Here is a 25768-nt window from a genome sequence, read left to right as displayed (position 1 = left end):
ATCAACTGTTTCTGAATGCTGCTTGACCTGCTGAGATCCTCCAACATTTTGTGTGTGTTGCTCTGGATTTCCAGTATCTATGGAAATGAATAAATCGTTGACATTCATCACGACTAGAGTCCTCGTGGATGTCTTATTTATGGCAGCACTGGAAAGGAGCCTCAGGGTAACGTTGCAGCTCTATAAAAACCTGCTTAGACTACATTTGGAATACTGTGTTCAGTTCTGGCTGCTTCATTATTGGAAGGACTTCGCCGGATGCTGCTTACATTAGAGAGCCTGTTTCATGAGGAAAGGCTGAGCAAGTTAGGAGTGAAGGAAGATGTGAGGCAACTTGATAAGGGTGATAAATGGACAGCCAGCAACTCTTCGCCAGGGTGGCAATGGCTAATATGAGGCGGTGAACTTTTAAGCTTGTATATAGATTGATCTTCGAGTAGGTTAACAAGTCAGTACGTAGCGATCCTGTACTGTTCTGTGTTCTAGTATAATTAAACTAACTTTGCAAGACAAAACACTGTCTTTCAGAGAAACTGTACTTCGGTTCCACCTTGTCATCAGTGTTTCCAGTGAGCCTCTGTAGCAACTGTAGTTAAATCTGGCATTCCCAGTATGGCCTCCTTACAGAGGTGAGACCCGATATAAACTGCACGACCATTTTCTCAAGCACCTTGGCTCCATCTGCAAAAAGCAGAATTCAGCAGTGACCAAACATTTTAATTCCTATTCCCATATTCCGTCTAGTTAGCCCCCAACCTGATGGCATGAACATTGATTTCTCCTTCCAATAATTTGTCCTCCACCCTCTTTATCTCTTCTCCTCACCTGCCTATCGCCTTGCTGTGGCTCCCCTCCTCCTTCCTGTTCTTCAACCGTTTGAATGTTTAGTCATTTCCAGATGCTGCCTGACCTGCTGAGTTCCTCCAGTATCTTATGTGTGTTGCTCTGACATGTAGTTGCCCTGACATGTAGTTACCCCTGATGTCTATACAACAGGCAACGAGGTCAGCTGACGAAAGATAGTGTAAAACCAGATTGTATTCTGCCACCGTGTGGCAGTGTGAACATCTGTCTTCATGATAAGAGATTCTAGGATCAAGACTGTTTATTGTTATTCTTCAGTACAAGTGTAAAGGAGAACAAAATGATTGTTACTCTGGATCGGATGGAGCATTCAAAAAATGACAAAGAACATTACAAAAGCACAATATATATACGGGTAAATATAAATTCAATCTTATAAAACACCATGTGCTAGTAACTGAGTGTGGCTGTATACATAATTTTAGATTATTTACATAGACTCATTGCTAGGTATAGGAGTACAGCACCTGGAAAAATATTCAACCCCACAACTATTTTCACAGTTTACCGTCTCATTTTCTAAATTTAAAATATATTGAAGAAGGATTTTTGGACTAATCTACAAAAAATATTTTGCATCGTGTTAAATCAAAGAAAAATTCCAAAATCTCATCATTTTACTAAAAATTAAAAACGAAATCTTGTAATGCTGAAAAAGTATTCATCACCTCTGTAATTACCACTGATTGAAAAACATACCCCTGCCCCGTCCGTACAGGTCTTGTGGTCAGATGAGATTATTAAAGTGGAATTTTTTGGTCTCACCACTAAGTGGTATGTGTAGCGTAAATCTAATATTCTGCGTCAGCCAGCTATCATCCTCCGTCCTGTAAAGTGTGGTGTAGGTAGCATCGTGCTCTGGAGATGCTTTTCGGGAGCAGGGACTGGAATTCTGGTCAGGATTGACGGGAAGATGAATGCTGCTAAATTGTGAGAGGCCCTGGTTAAAAATATGCTAGCCTCTGCCAGAAAGCTTAAACTGGGGAGGTAGTTTGTCTTTCAGCAAGACAACTACCCAAAGCACACTGCCAGAGCAATGCTGGATGTGATAGCTGTGGAAGGTGGTTCAAAGGGGCATGAATGCTTTTGATCTGCTGACATTTATGTATTTGAATTTTTCATTTTTCTTGGGCTGTGCTGTGAACAAATGGATGGGGCTGAATACTTTTACAAGGCACTCACTGTAGGTGTGCAGAAGGTGACTGACAGGGAATGATGAGGTGGCAAAGTGAGAAAGGGAGCTCTTCTAGGTAGCAGGGGCGCACATGGAATCACAGGGGGACAGTGACTGAGTTGGTGTGGGTATCAGTTATGGAGTGCAAGTGTGTTGGGGGGGGCCAAGGAGCCCACTACCCCCCCCACCCCATTAAAGAGTCACTGTTTGACCTTGAAGAATCACGTTCTAGGGTCGCCTAAACAAAGTTTGCAGAGAACAGGGAGCCACATGCATGGCAGTTTTCTGTTTCAGAGAGTGAAAGGGGAGGGTTGCAACGAGAAGGGAATGGATTAGTGAAAACGTAAAGGTACGTTGTACAAAATGAAATATTATTATCAACCCAGCTTCAAACTTTCTCTTGGGCAATGCATTCACAAATAACTTGCCACTATCACCGGTTTAACACTCCAAATAGCCACGTTTTTACCAGTGATGAAGTTGCAGCCTAGTGGCTGAAGCCCGGGGAACTGGAGGAGTGTCTGCGTGTGTTAGTGGGAGGAACCGGGTTTGTTTAGCTGTTGCTTGTTTGGTTTGGTTTTGTTTCTGGCTCTGCTCTGTTCTGTTTTGTTGTGTTCTGTGTTCTGGTCGACGTGCTGTGTTGGTGCAGGAATATGTGGTGACATTGGCAGGTCAATAGCCCTCCCCCGAACAGCACATCCTTGTGTGCGTCGGTTCGATGTGGATCTGAATCTGTTTGTATCTTCAGAAGGCGGCGTTGAACACCTGCGATGCAGGAGCACTACTGTCATTCTCATTTCGGAACCTGTGGGATGGGAGTTGGGATGATAAATGAGGGGGGTGGGAGGAACAGCTTACACAGATATCTGTTCAGAATCGAGTGTATTATCACTGGCATATGTCTGAAATTAGCTTTTGCAGCAGCAGTACAATGCAGTACATAACAATAAAACACAATTGACAAGGCATAGTGAGGTGGTGTACATGGGTTCATTGTCCAATCTGAAATCTGTTGGTGGAGGTGGGGGGGGTGGGGAGAAGTTGGTTGAATGTGTCTTCAGGCTTGTGTAACTTATCCTTGATGCTGACAATGAGAAGAGGACATGGCCTTTCCTGTTCATGAGAACAGTTCAGGCTGAGTACTGTCACAAGAGTTGTGAAGAGTGTACAATGCAGGTCACTGCCAGTGGAAAAATCAAAGTGGCCTCCTTCTATTTAGTTTGGATGTAATAATGAGACAGACTTCTGGTCTGACGAAAGGAAAGTGTCCATTGGAAGGTGATCCTATTGCATGCGACGTTAAAGAGTCCCAGTACGGACTTCCCTATTTTACAGTAATTGCCAGATTTTGTCAGTTCCTAATGTTTGAACAGGACGTTATATATTCCTCAGTGAAGTCTGCACCTGCTTTATCTGTCTGAAATGGCCAAGCACGTATCAGATGAAGGTCACGTCGGGAGAGAAAACAAAACGGTTCCCTTTTTAAACGGCGAAAGTGGAAAGACTTCAAAGGATTTGTGAGTGACTATCCATTTACAGAAAGGAATTAATGCCAGCAACTTAAAATAGAAAGGCTTCCAAAGAAAATCTCTTCCTTTCTCCAACTCTGTTTTCACTTACTATGCTCAATATCAGCTTTAATATTGGTATTGCATGTTTACATACAAACTTGAGGATCCAATACGGTTCCATTCTGTAAACACAAGAAATCAAAGTTCAATTTAAACTTTATCATCAGAGTACATACATGTCATCACATACATGCCCTGCTTTTCCTACAGATGCTGGCAATCCAGAGCAATGCACGTACAACGCTGGAGGAACACAGCCCGTCAGGCAGTTTCAGGCTGTGACTTTTCCTATGAGGAGACACTTCATTGCCCTCCATAGATGCTGCATCTGCCTGTATTACTGATCTGGGATTTCTCTTTTTGGAAATGCTCCCCCTTCTTAATTCCCCACTCTGGCCTCTTACCTGTTATCCTCACCTGTCTACCACCCATTTACAGCCTCTCCTCCTCCTCCTCCTTCTTCCCTTTCTCCCATGCTCCACTCTCCTCTTCTATCATATACCTCCTTCTCCAGCCCTTTACCTGTCCCACCTATCACCCCCCCAGCTTATTTGTCTAGGTGCTCACAGACCTGTAGCCAGACAATTCAAGTTAACCCAGTGCACCTACAAGTTCTCTTCTGCTGGGGGCCTACGTGCATGAAAGGGATCCAAAGATGCAGAGCCTGACCCGCTGGGTTCTGTGTGTGTTGCTCTGGATTTCCAGCATCTGCAGGATCTCTTGTGTTTATTTTTTTAAAAAAATGAATTCACCATTTGTCAAATTACTGAGGACAGTGCTTAAAGATTTCTCTGAAAATTTTTTAAAAATGGAAATTAGATACAATAGCCCTGTTTTTGAAAGGGCCACTGGGAAGAAATCCAGCCAGCAGAGACAGACCAAATCTGATATGGCACACAGAGTTACCTGCTCAGCCGGGAGATCAACCAGGCTCCAACGAGGCGGTGTCAGAATTTCAGGTCTCCAGGAAAGCAGGGACTGGACGTCATGGTGGCGTCAGAATCTACACAGTGTTGTTCAGGAAAGCAGGGAACAACTGGCTGTACACATTGCATGGATACCCTAATCCTTGGCAAGCAATGATATGGAGTCAGGGCTGGTCCAGGCCTTTTTATATCTTTCTGAAATCCTTGATAAAATATCCACCATGTGAAGGAAGTTTCAGAATGATGACACTATTTACTAAAAAACAATCAAGCTACAGGGTGGTGTTAGAAAATTTCATAACTGAGAAAAATCAGGATGCTTCATGTTCCACTTTCCATTGCTTGCTTGCAACCAAGGGTCAAAAGATGATCATATTTAATTAACTAACTAGTTGACTCATATTGAAGGCTCAGTGAGTTGCTATGGTTACTATTGCTTCCATCTTGTTAGTTTTTTTTAATAGTCAGGTTTCTACTACTTTCATACTTTTATTGTCTTTTGTAGTTTGGCATGGACTAGATGGGCCAAAGAGCCTATTTCTGTGCTGTACTGATCTATGACTCTATGAATCTGCAGTTTTTAAATAAACTAATGATATTTTCTGCCAGTATTATTGTGGAAGTGACTCAGCCCAGTTAAAAGTTATCTTCAGCTAACCTGTTAACAATACCTCCTTTAAAGTTCAAACTAAAATTAAAATTATTAAAATACATATATGTCACCATAATACATTTTCCAGCAGGCATTTACTGGACAAGAAAGAAATACGACATAAGACATAGGAGCTGAATTAGGAAATTTGGCCCGTCAACTCTGGTCTGCCTTTCTGTTATGACTCATTCACATTCCCTCTCAACCCCATTATCCTGCTTTCTCCGCATAACAATTGACACCCTAACTAAACAAGAACCTGTATCAACCTTGACAGCCACTGTCTGTGGCAACGAATTCCACAGATTCACCATCCTCTGGCGAAAGAAATTAATCCTCTATTCTGATACTGTACCCTCTGGACTTTGACTCTACCATTACAGGAGACATCCTTTCCACAACCACTCTATGTAACCCTTTCGATATTTGATAGGTTTCAATGAGATCCCTCCTCGTTCTTCTAAACTCCAACAAGTACAGGGCCAGAAACTTCAAATGCTCCTCAACGTTACATTCCCAGAATCCCTCTCGTAAATCTCCTCTGGACCCTCTCCAATGCCAGCACAGCTTTTCTTGGATAAGGACCCAAAACTGCTCAGAATACTGACGAATACCTTATAAAGCCTCAGCTTTACATCCTTGCTTTTACATTCTAGGCCCCACAAATGAATGCTAACATTGCATTTACCTTTCTTACCACTGACTCAACCTGCAACTTACCTTAACCTCCATCCGCTACTCCCTTTCCCCATTCTCCGAATCTGCCTGAAGTCCTTCTGCAGACTCCCTACTTGATCAACAGTACCTGCCTCTCCACCTCTCTTTGTATCAACAAATCCATTATCCAAATTGTTGGCCTATAATGTGAAAAGAAGGAGTCCCAATTCTGACCCCCACTTGCTACCGGCAGACAACCAGAAAAGCCACCCTTTATTCCCACTCTTTGCCTCCCACCGATCAGCCAATGTTCTACCTGTGCTAGTAACTTTCCTGCAATACCACGGGCTCTTAACCTGCTGAGCAGCCTCGTGTGTGGCACCTTGTCAAAGGCCTTCTGAAAATCCAAATAAACAACATCACTGATTCAATGTCCATTCGGGAATCTGATGGTGGAGGGGAAGAAGCTGTTCCTGAATCATTGGAGGTACAGGAGCCTGAAGACACACAGTAGCAATCTAGCAATCAGAAGAGATCATATCCTGGGTGGTCAGGGGACCTTTTTGATGCATCACCTTTTGAAGGTTAGTCCCCATAGTAGAGCTGACTGAGTTCACTACTTTCCAAAAATAATCAGTTTCTGATTATGTGGAACTATCAGCTTGCTAGTCATTTGGATACTGAGTCCATTGAGACAATTGTAGAAAGTGAAATGTCGCTTCCTTGTGTTTTAGGAGAACTAGTTCCCCTAATGACTGGCATACTCACTACAGTTGGCCACCAGATTATTATGCATAGTTCAATAAGTCAGGCTTAGTATAGTTTGTGCTGTTGCTGGTATTAAATACAAGCATTCATAGGTTAAAAAGGAAGTATCCTTATGTTTAACCTGATGTGGGCAACTGTCAAATAAATAATATGTTACCAAGTAACACGCTTGGAAGAAAAATGCAAGTTGGAAGCAGTACTTTGATCTGGTCACGGTTGGTTATATCATGATGTGCTGTAGGCCTGATGCCAAATGTCTGGTGTGGGCAAAGATCAGTGGTCAAAAGAGGCCTGCAAATATCTGCTCTTTGGTTCTCGAACCCTAATGTGTGCATTTTACAAATAATTTATATTTCCCTCCCTGCTGCATTTCACATTTATCCAGGTGTCGGTCACCTGTTGTTGGCCTTGTATGTTCTGAAATTTGTTTTGTGGCAGCAGTACAGTACAATATACAATGAAGAATATAACCATATATACAATAAAGAATATCACCATATAGGCCAATGGTTTGCTGACCTTCCTTCTCCCATAACTTTTCATTTTTCTGTCATCCAGGTGCCTATCTAAGAGTTTCTTAATGCCCTAATGTCTTTGTCTCTACCAGCACCACCCCTGGCAGAGCGATCTACCTACCCATTAGTCGCTTTAAAAAAACTTGCCACTCACATCCTCCCTATGTAGAAAGAATGGGAGCCTCAGGACTCACACCACCAGGTTCAAGAACAGTTAGGACCCCTCAACCATCAGGCTCGTGAATAACCACACTCAACTTCGTTAGCCCCATCACTGAAACGTTCCTGCAACCAGTTGCATTGCACACTGTGTTGTCTTCTGCACGCTGGTTGCAACAGTCTGCAATTTCCCTACAAATTTGTTCCTCTAAATCCCTCGGTCTGTTGAGTAGCCTCGTTAACATGATCATACCTTTCTTATGTCAAGCTGTCCTCTAGCAGATACTTCACTTTAATCAGATATTGTCCTCAAACAAGACAAAACTAGAGACTGCATTGTATTTTAAAAGGAACACGTAGGCACATGCATTATAAAAAATGTCAGTATACAGGCTTTTCTGCCCTGTACTGTAACCAAATTAAATTGGAAAAGATCGTGGGGAGCGGGCTGAAGATAGAACAATGAAATGCAGCATGCAAGTATGCCCGTTACATAGTGTTACCCCACCTGATCTAACTTTGATATTCCAAATTGGTAACAAGTGGATTATTTTAGTGTATGTGATTGATGCAATGTGGACTCAGAATAAGTTTTTATGGGGAAGGGTTGAAATTTAATCTGTAGTCACTGTGGGCATAATTAAGCCAACACATTTGATAGCATTCCTGTGAACCAGCTTAGTTCCTACTTGAATACAAGTAGACATTGTTTTATCTTCAGGGCTAGTGGGATGAAGAGATACCGAATGATTGGCAGTCTACCACAGTCACTAAATAATTCACCGGATAGCCAATTATCCTTGAAACATTTCCAAGACTTCACAGGAACAAGGAGGAGTTGAGAAACAACCCTAAGCCTACCAACATTTAGAGGGTTAGGGAACTCACTTGTAGAAGACACGATCTATATATATTTTTATTTAGATATGCTGCACAGAACAGACCCGCCTGGGGCCGCTGGGGTCTTTCTTTCATCATGCAGGCTGCTTTACTGAGGCAATGAGAAGTATATTCAGACTGTAGAGGGAGGCGGAACTGTGCCCATGACACGCTGCAGTTTCTGCAGGTCACCGGCAGAGCAGAAGCTATGATGCGCTGTGTGTCTCTGGAGTTCACGTGGTGCTGCCCTCCAGTGTTCACACGGTGAAAGGACAAGCTGGAGCACAACAGCTCATGGACTTGGGTTATATAATTATTTTTTTCCTCCTTGTGACTTTTTCTAAAATTGTAATCATATGCGTTATTTGTGCTATGTGCAGTGCGCTGGGTGCTGGTGGTTGTCGGTAAGGTGTTGATTGATTGAGAAACAGTGTGGAACAAGCCCTTCTGGCCATTCAAACTGTGCCACCCAGTGACCCCCCTCCCCCCCAGTTAACGCTGGGTCATTTACAATGCTAACCCGTACATCTTGGACTGTGGGAGGAAACCAAAGCAGCCAGAGAAAACCCACACATTCCACGAGGGAGGGGGGCATACAAACTCCTTCTAGAGGACGACGGAATGCCCCAAGCTAGCTGCAATGCTGCTGTGGAGCCATGCACCTTGGCCCCAGAGGAACACTACTTTGTCTGGTTGTTTTCAGCCCTCTGAGATGATACACTCCTACAGTAATTGAGAGGCTTTTTCTCCATTAGAAGAACCCTACACCACCGAGTGCAGCTTCAGCACGTCCTCCTGCAGCCTGGAATGTGCCGGTCGGCAGCACCCCTCCACGGACACCTCGACGTGCTGGCAGACCAACAGCTTTCGGGCAAATCAAAGGAGGTCTCTCACTGAGTCAGTGATCCACCAGCAGTGTAGCGTCATTGATATCTGAGAAGATAGTGGGCTAAGCTGATACCCTGCAGTTGCGATGCATGATCAATTATATAGCCTTCAGTGATCCAGATCAGAACCAGTTTTCGTATGAACTGGTAATTGATGCATTGCAAAGGGATGTTTTTGGACAATCCACTGCTGCCTTTCTGAGAGGCCGGTCTCTGGTTATGCATATCATCAGAGACTTGAGTGAACTACTGCAGATGTACCGTCTGGTATGGAGGCACCAATGGACAGGATTGAAATAAGCTGCAGAGGGTTGTAAACTCAGCCAGCTCCATCATGGGCACCAGCCTCCCCCAGCGTCGAGGACATCTTCAACAGGCGATGCCTCAGAAAGACGACATCAGTCAATGAGGACCCCATCACCCAGGACATGCCTTCTTCTCATCGCTACCATCAACGGGAAGGCGCAGGAGCCTGAAGACACACAGGACAGCTTCTACCCCTTCATCATCAGATTCCTGAATGGATAATGGAGCCATAAACAGCACCTCACTATCTACCTATTTAATATTGCATATTTTGGTTCATATTATGTATTGCAATGTACTGTCTCCGCAAAGCAATACATTTCACAACATATGTCAGTGATAATAAAGCTGTCTCTGACTGATCTGTGGGGCCAGTATCCTAAATTCTCCAGAAAGGGATGAGTGTGCATCTTTAATAAGCTGGCAGGGCTCGTGTGCGACTTCAGCAAGTGACAGGAGCAGACTGCAAAAGGTGAATAAGTCAGGATGACAGCAGAGGACAAAGCTGATAACCAGCTTTCAAATTCTAATCTGGTTTTTAAGCAAGGGGGAAACGTATGCCAGCTGAAGATATGCCAGAGAAACAGGTAAGCACATCATAGAATACTGGGTTCCTGTCTTCAACACAGTGAAGTGGTATACAGCGCTTCCAGCATAAAACACACTGCATGTTTGTGGCCAAATAGGACACAGATATAGATGTTTACAAAAGGTAGTATTGGTATTGACCCAACCATATACAAATTCAAAGAAAAGCACAGGGCCTTTCAGGTCATTATTGGCTGTTCATAAATACTCCATCGCCCATGAACACCAACTCACTGCTTTCCTCCCTTTTTGCATTTATTTAGTTTTTTAAAAAATATCTCCTTTTGTGACTTATGGTAATAATTTTATGTGTTCTGCAGGAATCTGTTCTGGAACCCCCTCTTTGTGATTTTTGTAAATGACCTGGATGAGGGAGTAGAGGGATGGGTTAGTAAGTTTGCTGATGACACAAAAGTTGGAGGTGTTGTGGATAATCTGGAGGATTGTCAGAGGTTACAGCGGGACATCAATAGGACACAGAAGTGGAAGATGGAGTTCAACCCAGATAAGTGTGAAGTGATTCATTTCAGTAGGTCAAGTTTGAAGACAGAATATAATATTAGTGGTAAGACTCTTGGCAGTATGGAGGATCGGAGAGATCTTGGGTCCATGTCCGTGGGCCAGTCAAAGCTGCTGCGCAGGTTGATGATATTGTTAAGAAAGCGTATGGTGTGGTGGCCTTCTTCAACCGTGGGATTGAGTTCAAGACCCGTGAGGTAATGTTACAGCTACATAAGACAGTGTTCAGACCCCACTTGGAGAAAGTGTTCAGTTCTAGTCACCTCATAACAGGGAGAATGTGGGTACTGTAGAATGAGTGCAGTGGAGATTTACAAGGATGTTGCCTGGATTGGGGAGCATGCCTTGTGAGAATAGCTTGAGTGAATTTGGCCTATTCTCCTTGGAGTAATATAAGCTCAGAGGTGACCTGATACAGGTGTATAAGATGATGAGAGGCATTGATCGTGTGGATAGCCAGAGGCTTTTTCCCAGGGCTGAAATGGCTAACTCGGGCATAGTTTTAGGGTGTATGGAAGCAGGTACAAGGGGGATGTCTGGGGTATGTTTTCCACACAGAGAGTGGTGGCTGTGTGGAAGGCACTGCCAGTGACAGTGATAGAAGCGGTTACAATAGGGTCCTTTAAGAGACTCTTAGATAGGTACATGAAACTTAGATGGCTATGCAGTAGAGTAATTCTAGACAGTCTGTAGAATAGGTTACATGGTCGGCACATTGTGGGCCCACCATTTCTATGTTCTGTGTGTTTCACTGTTCTGCTACTGCAAAACAACCTCACAATTTCACAACAGTAATAGATCACAAACAGCCCAGGGGAATGCATGCAAAGCAAATGTGGAGAAAGAACTCGTTTGTTTTACCACAGCACTAATGAACCAATTAGAGCAGAGATGAGGAGGAATTTCTTTAGCCAGAGGGTGGTGAATCTGTGGAATTTGTAGCCACAGTTGGCTGTGGAGGTCAGGCAGTTGGGTATACTTAAGGAAGAGGTTGATAGATTCTTGATTAATCAAAGCATCAAAGTTCATAGGGGAAATAGGCCATGATGGAATGGAAAAGCAACTCCGATGCGCTGAATGGTCTTATTCTGCTCCTACCTCAAATGTGGGCCAAAAGGTCTGTTCTGTGGCGTGATGTTCTCTGTTCTATGTTCACTCTCAGAGTTAATCTGTCACCAGTTTAAAAAAAATAGAACAAAGGGGTGTGGGAACAAGTTATCTGCGGATCTCAGTGGGAAAGAAAATGTGTCTCTTTGGCTCGCTGCTCTCAAACAGGGCCGGAATGTGCCATTTGATACCACCTTTGTGTGGCGGGAAGGCTGAATAATAGTGCAATATGCCCTCAGCATTTCACCTGACGTACTGACAGCCAACTCTGTGGCAGAAAGGTTTACAGGCTAAAACCCAACTTGTATAAAAGTTTTAGATTTTACAGTTGTTAAAACAAAGAACGTTACAGCACAGTACATGCCCATCGGTGCCCAATATTACACCAACCCTTTTGCCAATCTAACCCCTCCCTTCTCGGCAGCCCTCCATTTTTCTATCATCTATGTTTCTATTTAAGAGTTTTAGCTTGGATAAAACAGGCAGCTAAAAGCAGTTTGCACAGTTATTGTTAGATTGAGCCATAGAATTTCCTCTTCTCTTTGTTCTCACAACGCCTCTTCCTCTCCTCAGCTCTTGTAACAGTGTGATAGGTGAAAGGTTACGGTGAAAATGCAGGCAGCTGGCATTGAGCGCCAATAAATCACCCATGATGGAATGGCAGCTGGGACGTGATGGGACATGATGGGCCAAATGGCCTAGTTGCTTCCTGTGTCTTACGATCTAAAAAGATCGTATGCCTCGTTCTTGACTTTAGAAGAACGTTTGTATCACAAAAGCGACCAAGTCATTAGGTATTCTTCACTGAAGATAACAATGCCATTGGAGCAAAATGGCTAGAGCAGTCACCATAAATTTTTAAATTTTTATTTAGAGCTGTCCTCAATTCTTTTATAGGTTGTTTGCCTGCAATATGAACTGTATTGTTATTTGGAGATACAGACAGTAACAGATCCTTGTAGCCCATCGAGCCTTCACCATGTGACCAACTAACTTGCTAACCAGTATGTGATAATGTGGGGGAAGACCGGGGAGAGTGACAGCGACATCATTCAACAAGTAATTCAAAACTTCTGCAAAACCGTAATTGAATCTTTCCAGCTCCTGATGCTGGTTAGAAGACCTGGTGGCAGGAACAATTTTGATCAGTAATAGGTGTCTTGTTAGTTCCTTACCCTTTTTCCCTGCTGAGTTCCCACCGTCCTCCCACACAACAGTAAGCTGCTGTATAACTGTGAGGCAGGTACCATAGCAACTCACCAAATTCACACAGGCTGAGTTGATTTCACTCCGGTCTTTTGAACAAAACTGCACCATTTAGCTATTGAAGGCTGCGTAAAGAAGCAAAGCTTAGATTACACAACACCTAATCATATCTCTTACAAATTCCTTAAGATATTCCATGCCCAATTAATTACTCTGAAGGGATTGGGCACTTGGATAATTCTCTTCAAACCCAGCCAGTTCTGTTGGAACTGTTGTTGAGCTTTTCTAGTGAGCATTAATTACTTTCCTTTCAAAGTCTCTGTCCTTTCCTGAGGGATTTTTAAAATCAGTGCCTAAAGTAGGCACAGAATCAGCAAGCATTGCTGTCTCCACCTGATCATGAAGGACGCCACTCACCCAGCTCATGAACTTTGTCCCAGCCCCATCAGGGAGGAGGCTACACAGCACCCATGCCAGTCTGATCAACACCCCTATCCATTATTGCACCCACCACCACATCAGACCCGCAGCATTCATTGTTTGTCCCCCTATGGACTCCCACGTTACCCTGACACTCCACACCGACAGTCACTGTCCCATTGTATTTTCATGTGCCCTGCTTCTACCGAGACGAGTTCCTCCTGCCACGTTATCAGTTATGTGCCGATACTCCTGTACCTAGTGTCACTTAATGTACAATCAGTATATATGTATAACATACATACAATCAGTATATGTGTATAAACTAATCTTACATACATACAGCTACCCAGTTGCTTGTTCATTCTGTTTTGTAGGCTTGCTTTAATATTTATATTTATTGTTTCTCTGCTGAGGGTGGTTTTAAGCTGCATCAGGTTGGTGAATCATTTTGTTCTCTTTTAACTGTTGTACTGAAGAGTGACAAATAATTGGAACCCTAGGCAGACCTGAGAAGCCTGCCCCCGATTAATGACTTTATACTGGCCAGCAATGCAAGTTCCTCTTGCTTTTTCTGTGTGTTACTCTTAATCTGATAACGTTCCTTTGCATCACAGAAAGTTGTCCAAACATTCCCATGGTACGTGTTCCTACTGCAGAACCTCTCCAGCTTTGTAAACTATTTACTGTGGCCTTGGTTTGAAGCATTCTACCTATCTGTATCAATTCCTCCCGTCACTATACTGCACTGTAAAGACTTCAAATCACTTCTTATGATGCTGTTTACACTGTTGATACATGCTGGGATTTATGTATTTGTGCATATTTTATTCCACACCCACATCTGTACGTTCACCTCTAACTTTATTTTTGCTGTTGTTCTTTATTCTAAAATATAATTTTATATGTGTTTTTAAGTGTCTGTATGTTTACTTGCTATTTGTGCCATGTGTTGTGTGACTGTTGGTACTGTGTGTTGTGTGTGACTGTTGGTGTGTGCTGTGTGTGACTGTTGGTACTGTGTGCTGTGTGTGACTGTTGGTGTGTGCTGTGTGTGACTGTTGGTACTGTGTTTTGCACCTTGGCCCCAGAGGAACATTGTTTCGCTGTGCTGTATTCATGGGTGTTCGTGTGTATGGTTGAATGAACTTTATTCTTTATAATTGTTGAAACGTGTTTTTTGTTGCATGCTGCGCTCTGAGCAACACAACACAGTAAATTCCTAACACATCTAAATGTATATGGCGAATAAAGTTGATCCTTAATCCCTGATCTGTATTCTAACTGTTAATGACTTCATGTAAAAAATTCTAATCGTCTTCGGTAACCAGAGGTTAGATATGAGAGCTCCAAAAATTTCTTCAGTTATGGTGCCTGCACCTCCCTCGTTTTCATAGGCAACTTCATGAGGCCCAAATGCGCCACAGAAGTCTACTACCCAGACCATCCGGGCACCTTCCTCGCTAACTCGTCACCTCCTGGCTGTTGCACGGGTCACAACAATTGCACATGTGCTCAGACGCAGAGTCACACACACACACACAGAGCGCCATTATCCATGTTAGTTTTGGATTATGAAGTCGTTTGGGCCTTCAATGTCATGAGGATTATTGAAGCTGTATTTAGCATTTCCACCTCTCTCATGGAAATTGCTTCAACTATTGTTAAGGATGTGGATTTTAAATGATCCAAGCTTCCTGAGAGATAAAAATAAAAGTAGTTTAGAGCTAATTATTTTGGTAGTTCTGCTAATTAGGCCTTTTTTATGATTGATTGGTTTTATCTGAAGTAACGAAATGTGCCTGTCACCTCTAATGCACCCAACATGTGAGACTTTGCCACATTAACTTTGCAGTTGAACGGCAAAACTCTGCTCAGTACCGTACAGATGGAGTGTAGCAACTTGCAATGGACTGGCCTACGGGCACGCAAAATAGTTAGAGAATGCATGATAAATCAATTTGGTATTTCCTGCCAGACCTTGTCAATTGCCAAGGAGTGGACATTTTTCCCACTGGTACAGTAATTATTTACCAAGCTGGGCAGTGGGCCAATTCAACAAGAATAAATTGGGTCAATGTCATCTGGGCTTTACTATCTTGACTGTACTGGAGGGGGGGGGGGGAGGCAAAAATTACAGCATTTCTCAGGAATTTTCCACTAACGAAGTTCGGATGTGGTAGCAGGGTGGTGGGGAAGCAGCACACTGAGCTCTCTTTGTTCATAGGCTGGGGCCCCCGCTTACATTCCAGAGAGTAGTGCTCGCTGCGTTCTGTTTTTGCACTCTCAAACAGAGCAGATTTCTCTGCTGTTTGTTTTCATAATGAAGCTTCATTTGCTTTGCAGTATCAAGCATTTTAGCTGGTTCATCCCACTGATTTTTATAGTCGGACCATTTGTTTTGAACTTAGGAATTACTCTCACGGGGAAAGTAAACCTTAACGGATAACTGACGAGCATGTCCCTCAAGTTCTCATGTTTTGTTAGTGTTTGACCAGTTACACGGAGAATTCTCCTGAAAGTGTCAGAGGGGCAGCGTGATAGGCAGCTCCAGCTGAGAACATGCAGGCCGACCATCAAAGGGCTTTTACCCACACAGGGAGAATGTAAACACTGGCGCTGTGCCACGAACCCTTGTGCATTCAACACTATTTTACTGCTTTTAATTAGAAAAGCCAAGGATGGTAAAACTATATTTATTTTTTTATCATTCTTTGGAGCAGGCCGTTGTGGGGGTGGTGTAGACTCGGGGACCTCTGGCAGCAGAGCAACCTACAATCTGATGGTTTCTCAGTAGTGTTAAATGTCTGCTACACTGTGGCTGCCTGAATCTAGCTAACTGGGACAACTTTCTCACCAGAGAAGAATGTGGAGAATGTGTCATTTAATCAGAGCTATCTTCAGCTCTTATATTGGCAGCCAGCATGATTGTTCTTATCTGTTGGTCCTTCAGCCTGCTTCACTGCCCTCAAACATGGGAACTTAACTGAGTGAAAGAACCTGTTACTACAAAGCAACATTTGCACGTTGATATCATGTTACTTAACCTGGTCTCACACCAGCACTGAGCGGACAGAAATTTGTGGAAAAGTGACGTCTGTAAATACTTCATTTTCTGTAGATTTTTGTCAGTTACCATAGGAATTTCAGTAAATTGGCAGAATGTTATTCATTAAAGGATTTAACTCCTGATGACTGAGTTCTGATGAGGGGTATTGGCTTGAAACGGCATCTACTTATTAGCCTACATAGATGCTGCCTGACCTGCTGAGTTCCTCACAAACAAGAGAAAATCTGCAGATGCTGGAAATCCAAGCAACGCACACCAAATGCTAGAGGAACTCAGCAGGCCAGGCAGCATCTATGGAAAATAGTACAGTCAACGTTTTGGGCTAAGATGTAGACTGTACTCTTTTCTATAGATGTTGCCTGGTCTGCTGAGTTCCTCCAGCATTTTGCATGTGTTATTCTGAATTTCCAGCATTGCAGGATCTCTTGCCGTAATAAGTCGTGGCAAAATACTTATTCTGTTTCAATTTACATTCCTTGATCAGTGTAGTTTCTGCCCACTGAGTCAAAACTTGAACAAAAACACTGGATTTCAAAAAGCAAATGTGTCAAATTGTGTCCAACGCAAGTCAGCAGGGCACCTCAAAGACTCCCTGCCTGCCTGTCCCGTAAGGTACTAGTTGATTATGTGCCATGTAGTATGATGTAGGTGAATCATGGTCTTTAACCACGATTGTTATTGGCAATTTTTCCTACAGAAGTGTCTTGCCCTTGCTTCTGGACAGCGCCTTTACAGACAGGTGACCCCCAGTAATTATCAATACTGTTCCGAGATTGTCTCCCTGGCACCTGCGATCGCAGAAGCAGGGCCTGTGATATGCACCAGCTGCTCATACGAACATCCAGCACCTGCTCACGTGGCTTCATGTGGCCCTGATTGGGAGGCTAAGTAGGTGCTAGAACTTTGGGAATGACATCTTGACCCCTTTCCCCTTTTGGGGAGAATTTACTGTGTTCTCAGACTGCCTGAGACCCCATAGAAATAGAGGATCACGAGGGACAAGGAAAATCTAAAACCTCAGTCTTAGAAGGTCTAAGATTTTATAAAAGAAGATTTTTTAAAATAAATGTACCATTCTGTCTGGGTGTATGTATCAGAGCTCGGTATGACAAATGTTCGGCCTGTGACTGAAGAAAAGCTGTGGACATCATGGAAATCAGCATCTCCTCCGTGGACTCTGTCAATACTTCTCGCTGCCTCAGAAAAGCAGCCAGCATTCTCCCACCCCAGACACGCCCATCAAGCAGAAAATATGAAAGCATTTCCCACCAGGCTCAACAACAGCTTCTCCCCCACTGTTGTAAGAATATTAAATAGCTCTCTAGCACATTAAAATGGACACGACCTCACAATCAACCTCAATATGATCTTATACCTTTTTCTCTACCTACACTGCATTGTTTCCTCTGCTTTCTGATACTGGTTTACCTTGGACTACCTCGATATACTGTGCAATGAACAGTATGTAAGAAAAGTTTTTCGCTGTCTCAGTACATGTGACCCTAACCCAATCCCAATTCCAGTCTAATATGCTCAGCTGGAAAATTCCTCCCACACCAAAATCTGTTCTGAGGAAATCTGGGAAGAAAAATTAAAACGAACTCATTGTCTTCATCCATCAGATTTTAAATAGGTACAAACGAGAGGTGAGGTGCCTGTGAACATTCTGTGCTAAGTTTGTTACCACCTTGTTGAGATCACAAATCAATAACTCAACTCCAGTAACGCTCACTAGGCTGACAGCTACTCCAAGTAGACTGAGCTGGTTTGAGTCACTTCATTTCCCATGAAAAAATAAATATCAATTTGTAGGATGAATTGGTATGGGCTTTAAATGTAATTAATTTGTTGCTTTGATTTTCCCAGGCTGCTGTCTACGCTCTGGCAGCCGGAAGATCACATGTTTTTATGGGGTCGATTACTTTCAATAGTCACACAATTGTTTTAGATACCGAAAGCATTTTCTCAGGGTTTCATATATCAATGTTTGACACCTTTTGGCAAAGTAACGTAGCAGGGTGCTAATTTTGCAGGGGAGAAAATCATGGGCTCAGTGTTTTGTTATCCTTGGATCTGTGAAATGTTAATTGTCCATCCCAGCAGAGATTGAGAGAGTATAAGATACAAGAGCAATCAGCCCATCGAGTCTGCTCTGCCATTCCTCCATGACTGATTTACTATCCCTCCGAGTCCAAAAGATGCTTGTGTTCTGCAGACATTTTGAAAAGGAGGGTTTGGAAATGTTTCCTTGGTCCAGCAGAGGAAACAGTGAATAGCTAAGAAACCCCACCTTACCTTAAATCAGGTTCCAAACCTAGGATGCACGGGCCCTTTGGTTAATGATGGTGGCCCATGGCATAATCAGGGTTGGGAACCCCTGCCTTAAATGCTATGACAGTGTACAGGTAGCCACGGGCCAGCTGGACTGAGGTCAGGCTCTTTTCATGCAAGGATTCACATCCAGGGTCAGTATAGAAGGGCCAATGATTCTCTACCTGTCCGTTCAAAGCTTGGGGAATGTAGCACGGCATCAGTCTGTTGGCTTGGAATTGGAATTGGTTTATTTGTCCATTTTATTGTACCACGGTCTATTGAATCGTCTGATAATGGTGGTACAAAGAGCTGTCCTTGGGTCTGCTGATATGTGCTTTAGGGTGCTTGACAGACATTAAATTACTTTAGTGTTTGGATTCATTTTGGACTCAACTGTAGCATTCCAGTGTCATCTTCCATGTTCTTCACCTAATATTATTATACTTCCGAATGCTCTAGTCTCACATCCAAGCTGCATTTGTTCCCACAAACTTTAGTGACAAGGAATCTCTTTTGGTAATATCATGTAAGTGAGTGCCAGCCAGGCTGACCAGGTATACCTGCCCTGGCTTGCTTCATTGTCCACCTGAGCGTTGACATGGGCTCTTTTGACAAAGTCACTGGAGTGCTCAGGCTCAGGGGACACAAGGACATCACCTCAGCTACCACCAACACTAAACACAGCACTTGGGCTTGTGATGAGAAATCAAGTGAAAATCGATTTACCTCAGCCTTCGCTCTCCCACAAGAAGGCAATAAGTAACGAACAAACTAGCACTGGCTTGTTGTAACTACCTGTTAACCTTTCAAAGACCTTCATTCAGTGTCTATTGTCATCTTCTTTTCCGGGTAGAACTAGAAACTGTTGTTTTTATTGGGTACATCCGTGGTAACGACCCCACGGGCTGTCTGTGCCATGAGGTGTATTTGTTTCATGTCACTCGCATCTCAATGTTTCCTCATAACATTTCATTATTTCACCACTTCAGTGGAAAGGCAGCTTCTGCTACTGCCAAATCCCTGTACCACTGCTCAATAACTTGTCTGCTTCCCACAACCATTCCTTCATCTACCCACTGGGAACACAGGTCCATAATTCCTTGGAAGTGGAACCTCAGGTGGAAAGAGTCGTAAACTGAGCTTTTAGCACATTGCCCTTCATAAATCAAAGCACTGAGTTAGGGTATTATGTGGAAGTTGTACAAGACATTAGTGAAACCTAACTCATATATTATGTGCAGTTCTGGTCATCTACCCACAGAAAAGATGTAAATAAGTTTGAAAGAGTGCAGAGAAATTTTACAAGGATGTTGTCAGAACTTGCAGACAAGCTAGAAGGGGATAGGTGAGACCAGATGAGAAGGAAGTTAGATGGGTGGGGGCGGGGATGAAGTGAGAAGCTGGTACGTGGAAAGGGCTGGAGAAAATGATTAGCAAGGTAAAGTAAATAAAGTAAAGTTAGATCGGTGAGGACTTCATTCCCTGGAACGTAGAAGATTGAGGGTTGATTTGATAAAGGTATACAAGATTATGAGGGGTATAGATAAGGTAAATGCAAACAGGCCTTTTCCACTGAGGTTGAGTAAGGCTACAACTAGAGGTCATGAGTTAAGGGTAAAACTCAAAGGGTCATGAGAGTGTGGAACGAGATGCCAGCAGAATTGATAATGACTCAAGTTTGATTTCAATGTTTAAGAGAAGTTGGGAGGTACTTGGACAGGAGGGGTGCAGAAAGCAGGTGCTGGTCGATGGGAGACGAATAGTTCAATGTGGACTAACTAAATCAAATTTGACTTGACGCAAACGACGCATTTCACACTTAACGCATTTAATGTTTTGATGTGCATGTTGCAAATAAAACTGATCTCTTAATACTCAGAATTTTGAGAACCTCCAGCTGCACCATCTCTCAGTCCACCCATCTTCCTGCGCTTGATCCCCTTTCCCACACTCTCTCAAACATGGGTCTGGAAGGGTTAGCACCTTTTCTCAGCTCTCAAAAGCCCTCAAATGATTTGTGCCGACGCCACTGTTTCCCTGTGAATCTTCATATTTGTTGTCCTTTCCTCACGTGGATTTGTCATACCTGTCTGCAGGCTTTCTGAGGTGATTTTTGCATTTATTAATGCTGACTGTATTGAGAGAGATACAGGGAAAAGTTTGCTTTGCATACTGTCCATACAGATCGGATCATTACACAGTGCATTGGGGTAGGACAATGCAGACAGTGCAGTGCAGATAAGCAATGAAGTGCAAGATTGTGAGTCCATCTTATTGCCTTGTCACAGTGTCCATGAGCCTGGTGGTGTGTGCTTTCAAACTTCTGTGTCTACTGCCCAATGGGAGGGGGAAGAAGAGAGAAGGAACAATTGACAAACAAGCACAATTATTTCGATAAACGTTAGGAGCCGAAGTGAAATGTTTATCGGATCTGGGAGCAGCTAACCTTTGCCTTAATAAAAGAACCAGCAGAATTTGAATGATACAAGGGGTTAATATATTGAATAAAAGCAGATCTAAGTAACATAACTAACTGGTAAAACTGAAATTGATCTGTGTGAGACTGTGGGCAAATGAAGCCATCTTATTCAATTCATGGAAATGCCTTGGGGCATTAACAACACAGTCTGTTTAACCAGAAAACTTGTGGGTTCAGCATTTACCAGAGTCCTCTCCTTTTCGTTTCTGCCTGCCCAGGATGGTGAGAGTTGTCACTTTGTCACTTTGCTGCAATGCTACATATAATGCTGCCCTGTTTGTTTACTTACCTTGCCGATCGTCTTCTCCAGCCCTTTTCACTTCATCACCCATCTACCTTCCTTCTCACCTGGTCTCATCTATTCCCTTCCCTCTTGCTCGTCTCTTATTCTGGCATCTTCTCCCTTCCTTTCCAGTTCTGTTGAAGGGTCTTGACCTGAAGCTCAACTCAGCTGCTGCCTGACCTGCTGAATCCCAGCACGATGTGTCTGTCTTTCTCTGGATTTCCAGCATTTTGTGTGTGTTGCTTAGGGAAAAAGTGCAGTTTTTGCACAATCAGAAACTGATAATTCTAACTTTTGTATTAATTTTGTAACCTTGATCAATGAGTTCTATAAACACAATCTGTGGAGTTGGAAAACGCCTGAGACAATTGCTGAAATAGAACACTATCCTAATTGATTTTGAGAGGACCAGAATATGTAAGGGAGGACGTATGCTCAAGCTCTATAAGGCATTGGTCAGACCACACTTCCAGACCTCCAACTTACTCTCACATCCCAAAGGTGTACTTGGGGTACTGTGAGCAGTTTTGGGCCCCTTATCCAAGAAAAGATGCATTGGCATTGGAGAGGGTCCAGAGGAGGTTCACCAGAATGATCCTGGGAATGAAGGAGTTAATGTATCAGACCATTTAGTGGCTCTGTACTCACTGGAGTTTAGAAGAATGTGGGGATGAGGAGAGGATATTTCCTATAGTGGAAGTCTAGGACCAGAGGGCACAGCCTCAGAATAGAAGGACGCCCACTTAGAACAGAGATGAGGTGGAATTCATTGCCACAGGCCAAGTCATGGGATGTATTTAAAGATTTTGGTTAGTCAGGGTGTCAAATGTTGCAGGGAGAAGGCAGGAGAATGGGGTTGAGAGGGATAATAAATCAGCCATGGTGAAATGGTGGAGCAGGCTCGATGGGCGGGTGTGGTGTGTAAGGGAAACACTACAACTGCAAGTAGTCTCTGGAACTATTTGTTGCTGAGGTATCAATGAAGTAGCATTGTGAAAATCACATAGCATATCATTTGTTACGTGCACTAATGGAAATGTTCTGAATGTGCAGGTTGTCACTTTGTGGTACCGAGCACCGGAAGTCTTGCTCCAGTCTAGTTACGCAACGCCAGTTGACCTGTGGAGTGTTGGCTGTATATTTGCAGAGATGTTCCGTCGACGGTAAGTGTCATGCGCCTTGTATCTATTCTAGGCACAAGAACAGAGTCAGATATGATCTATGCACTTGGCCTTTCATTTTCAGGAAGAGACGGAGGTTCTAGTTCACCCTCCATCACTGAAGCCAAACATTTAGTATACTATCATCCGGCTTCTGAAAGTGGGCCTTTGGTGAATTTCTACCCTTCCTTAGCTAACCCTCATTAGCTCTTAGGCTAGAGATTAGATTTAGATTTATTTTTATATATAGTGGGTGTGTTGCTTTGAATTGGATTGTATAATTGTTATTCTCTTAGCAGCTTAGCTTCTATGCCTGCTTGTATTTTATATAACTACCTTTATACCTGTAGCTGTGTAGTATGTTTCCTAGTGGCCACAGTATGTATATGCAGTTGTTACAGTGTCTCCCCTAGTGGTGACAGTGTGAATATGCAGTTGTTCACTGTGCCCCTAGTGGTGACAGTATGTATATGCAGTTGTTACAGTGTGTATATCCAACATGTCAGTCCATGGCCTTCTCTACTCCTGCGATGAGGCCACACTTAGGTTCAAGGAGCAACACTTTATGTTACATCTCGTTGGCCTTGAACCTGATAGCATGAACATAGATTTCTAGAACTTCCAGTCATTGCCCCCCCCCCACCATTCCCATTCCCATTTCCCTCTCTCACCTTATTTCCTTACCTGCTTCTTGCTTCCCTCCCCCCACCTTCTTGCTCTAACATCTCATTTTTTTCCCCAGACCTGATGAAGGGTCCTAGCCCGAAATGTCAACTGTTTACTCTTTTCCATAGATACAGCCCAGCCTGCTGAGTTCCTCCAGTATTTTATGTGTTGCTTGTATATGCAGTTGTTCAGCATCTCCCCTAGTGGTCACAGTGTGTATCTGCAGTTGTTCAGTGTCTTCCCTAGTGGTGACAGTGTGTATCTGCAGTTGTTCAGTCTCTCCCCTAGTGGTGACAGTGTGAATATGCGCTGTTCACTGTGCCCCTAGTGGTGACGGTATGTATATGCAGTTGTTCAGTGTGCCCCCTAGTGGTGACAATGTCTATATGCAGTTGTTCAGTGTGTCCCCTAGTGGTGATGGTGTGTATATGCAGTTGTTCAGTGTGTCCCCTAGTGGTGACGGTGTGTATATGCAGTTGTTCACTGTGCCCCCTTAGTGGTGATGGTATGTATCTGCAGTTGCTTATTTAGTTGCAATGAAGGGGCTTTCTTTCCTCCACCATCAGCGCTGCCCTCACCTGTATCTCTTTCATTTCCTGCACATCTACCCTCACCCCATCCTCCTGCCACCCCACCAGGGATAAGGTTCCTTTGTCCTCCACGTCCAGCACATAACTCTCCATAACTTACACTGTCTCTACAGGGTCCCACCTCCAAGCACATCTTTCCCTCTTTTCCACTTTCCATTTCCTATGCAACTCCCTTCTCTATTCATCCCTCCCCACTGATACCCCTCCTTGCCAGTGAAATAAATGCCACACCTCCTCCCTCACTACTATTCAAGGCCCCACACAATCCCTCAAGGTGAGGCGACACTTCACTGGTGAGTCCGTTGGGGCCATTCTCTATATCCGATGCTCCCAGTGTGGCCTCTTGTATATCGGTGAGACCCGACATAGATTGGGAGACTGCTTCGCCAGGCACCTATGCTGCTTCTGCCAGAAGAGCGGGATGTCCCGGAGGCTCCCCATTTCAATTCTACTTCCCATTCCCATTCCGACATGTCAATTCATGGCCTCCTCTACTGCCATGATGAGGCCACACTCAGGTTGGAGAAACAACACCTTATATTCTGTCTGGGTAGCCATTCCCCTTTCCCGTTTCCCTCTCACCTCATCTGCTTACCTGCCCTTCGCCTCCATCTGGTGCTTCTCCCTCTTCCTTCCCTTTTTTCCATGTTCTTGTACCCTCTCCTATTAGATACACCAATCACTCCTCCCCTCTCCCAACGTCCTTACCCTGACTTCTCATTTTTTTTCCAGTCCTGATGAAGAGTCTTGGTCCAAAGCGTCCCCTGTTTTTTCTGTTCCATAGATGCTGCCTGGCCTCCTCCACTATTTTTTGTTTGTTGCATGTATCTGCATTTGTTCAGTGTGTCCCCTAGTGGTGAGAGTATGAACATGCAGATGTTCAGTCTGTCCCCCTAGTGGTGACAGTGTGTATCTGCAGTTGTTCAGTGTGTCCTCCTAGTGGTGACGGGTGTGTATATGCAGTTGTTCAGTGTGTCCCCTAGTGGTCACAGTGTGTATATACAGTTGTTCAGTGTGTCCCCTGGTGGTCACAGTGTGTATATGCAGTTGTTCAGTGTGTCCCCTGGTGGTGACGGTGTGTATATGCAGTTGTTCAGTGTGTCCCTTAGTGGTCACAGTGTGTATCTGCAGTTGTTCAGTGTCTCCCCTAGTGGTGACGGTATGTATATGTAATTGTTAAGTGTCTCCCCTAGTGGTCACAGTGTGTATCTGCAGTTGTTCAGTGTCTCCCCTAGTGGTGACAGTGTGTATATGCAGTTGTTCAGTGTCTCCCCTAGTGGTGACGGTATGTATATGTAATTGTTAAGTGTCTTCCCTAGTGGTCACAGTGTGTATCTGCAGTTGTTCAGTGTGGCCTCTAGTGGTGACAATTCTGACACTCTGGCATCACATTTGTTGAATGGGGTCTGTCAGATTGGTTAACCCTTATATATAAATTTGAATGGAATATTTCTTATGAGGTATGAGAAGGGCAGAACATGTTGCTCACCATCTTCTTTAGTCTTTTTCCAGTTCTGAGCCACTAAATTTTGCCGCTCTATGTTTTCAATTCTTTTTTTTATCAGCACTCAATAAAATAACCATGAAACAGCAAGCTTTATGCCTCTGTCTTGACTTTTAAAAGAATCTTGGATTAAAACGTCAGATTCCAACAGTTGGCTGTTAACACAAACACATTCCACTGTATGTTTCACTGTGCATATGATAAATAAACTTGAATTTTATTAATCACATGTACATTGAAAGATATGCTGTAATGTGTCATTTGTCTTAACAGCCAAAGCAGTCCAAGAATGCATTGGGGGCAGCCCACAAGATCGACAGGGTGAAGTTTTCCCCAGGTTTCCATGTGCAAATTGTTATGCCGCATCAGATCCAGAATAACAATTATTTTGTTCTGCTTTACAGTCGTGTACTGAAGCTGTGCCTCTTGTAGACCTGACCCGCAGCAACAATGACATTGAAATTATTTGAGTCTCCCACTTCATATTTGCACTGTCCTTATTTAC

General features: G+C 43.5%; 1 protein-coding gene across 7 annotated transcripts in view; it reads left to right on the top strand.

Annotated features, from left to right (window-relative positions):
• Positions 1-25768, top strand: part of cdk6 (cyclin dependent kinase 6) — a 93083-nt gene that overhangs the window by 51441 nt on the left and 15874 nt on the right. For all 7 annotated transcript variants that reach the window (XM_072283131.1, XM_072283127.1, XM_072283126.1 and 4 more), the window contains one exon: positions 22397-22506. In XM_072283131.1, coding sequence (XP_072139232.1) covers positions 22397-22506 — 110 coding nt within the window. The remainder of the gene's footprint in view (positions 1-22396; positions 22507-25768) is intronic.

Source organism: Mobula birostris, chromosome 19 (genome assembly GCF_030028105.1).
Source record: "Mobula birostris isolate sMobBir1 chromosome 19, sMobBir1.hap1, whole genome shotgun sequence".
Classification (NCBI taxonomy): domain Eukaryota; kingdom Metazoa; phylum Chordata; class Chondrichthyes; order Myliobatiformes; family Myliobatidae; genus Mobula; species Mobula birostris.
Note: the sequence above shows the minus strand (reverse complement) of the source record. Positions and strands in the feature narration are given on the sequence as shown.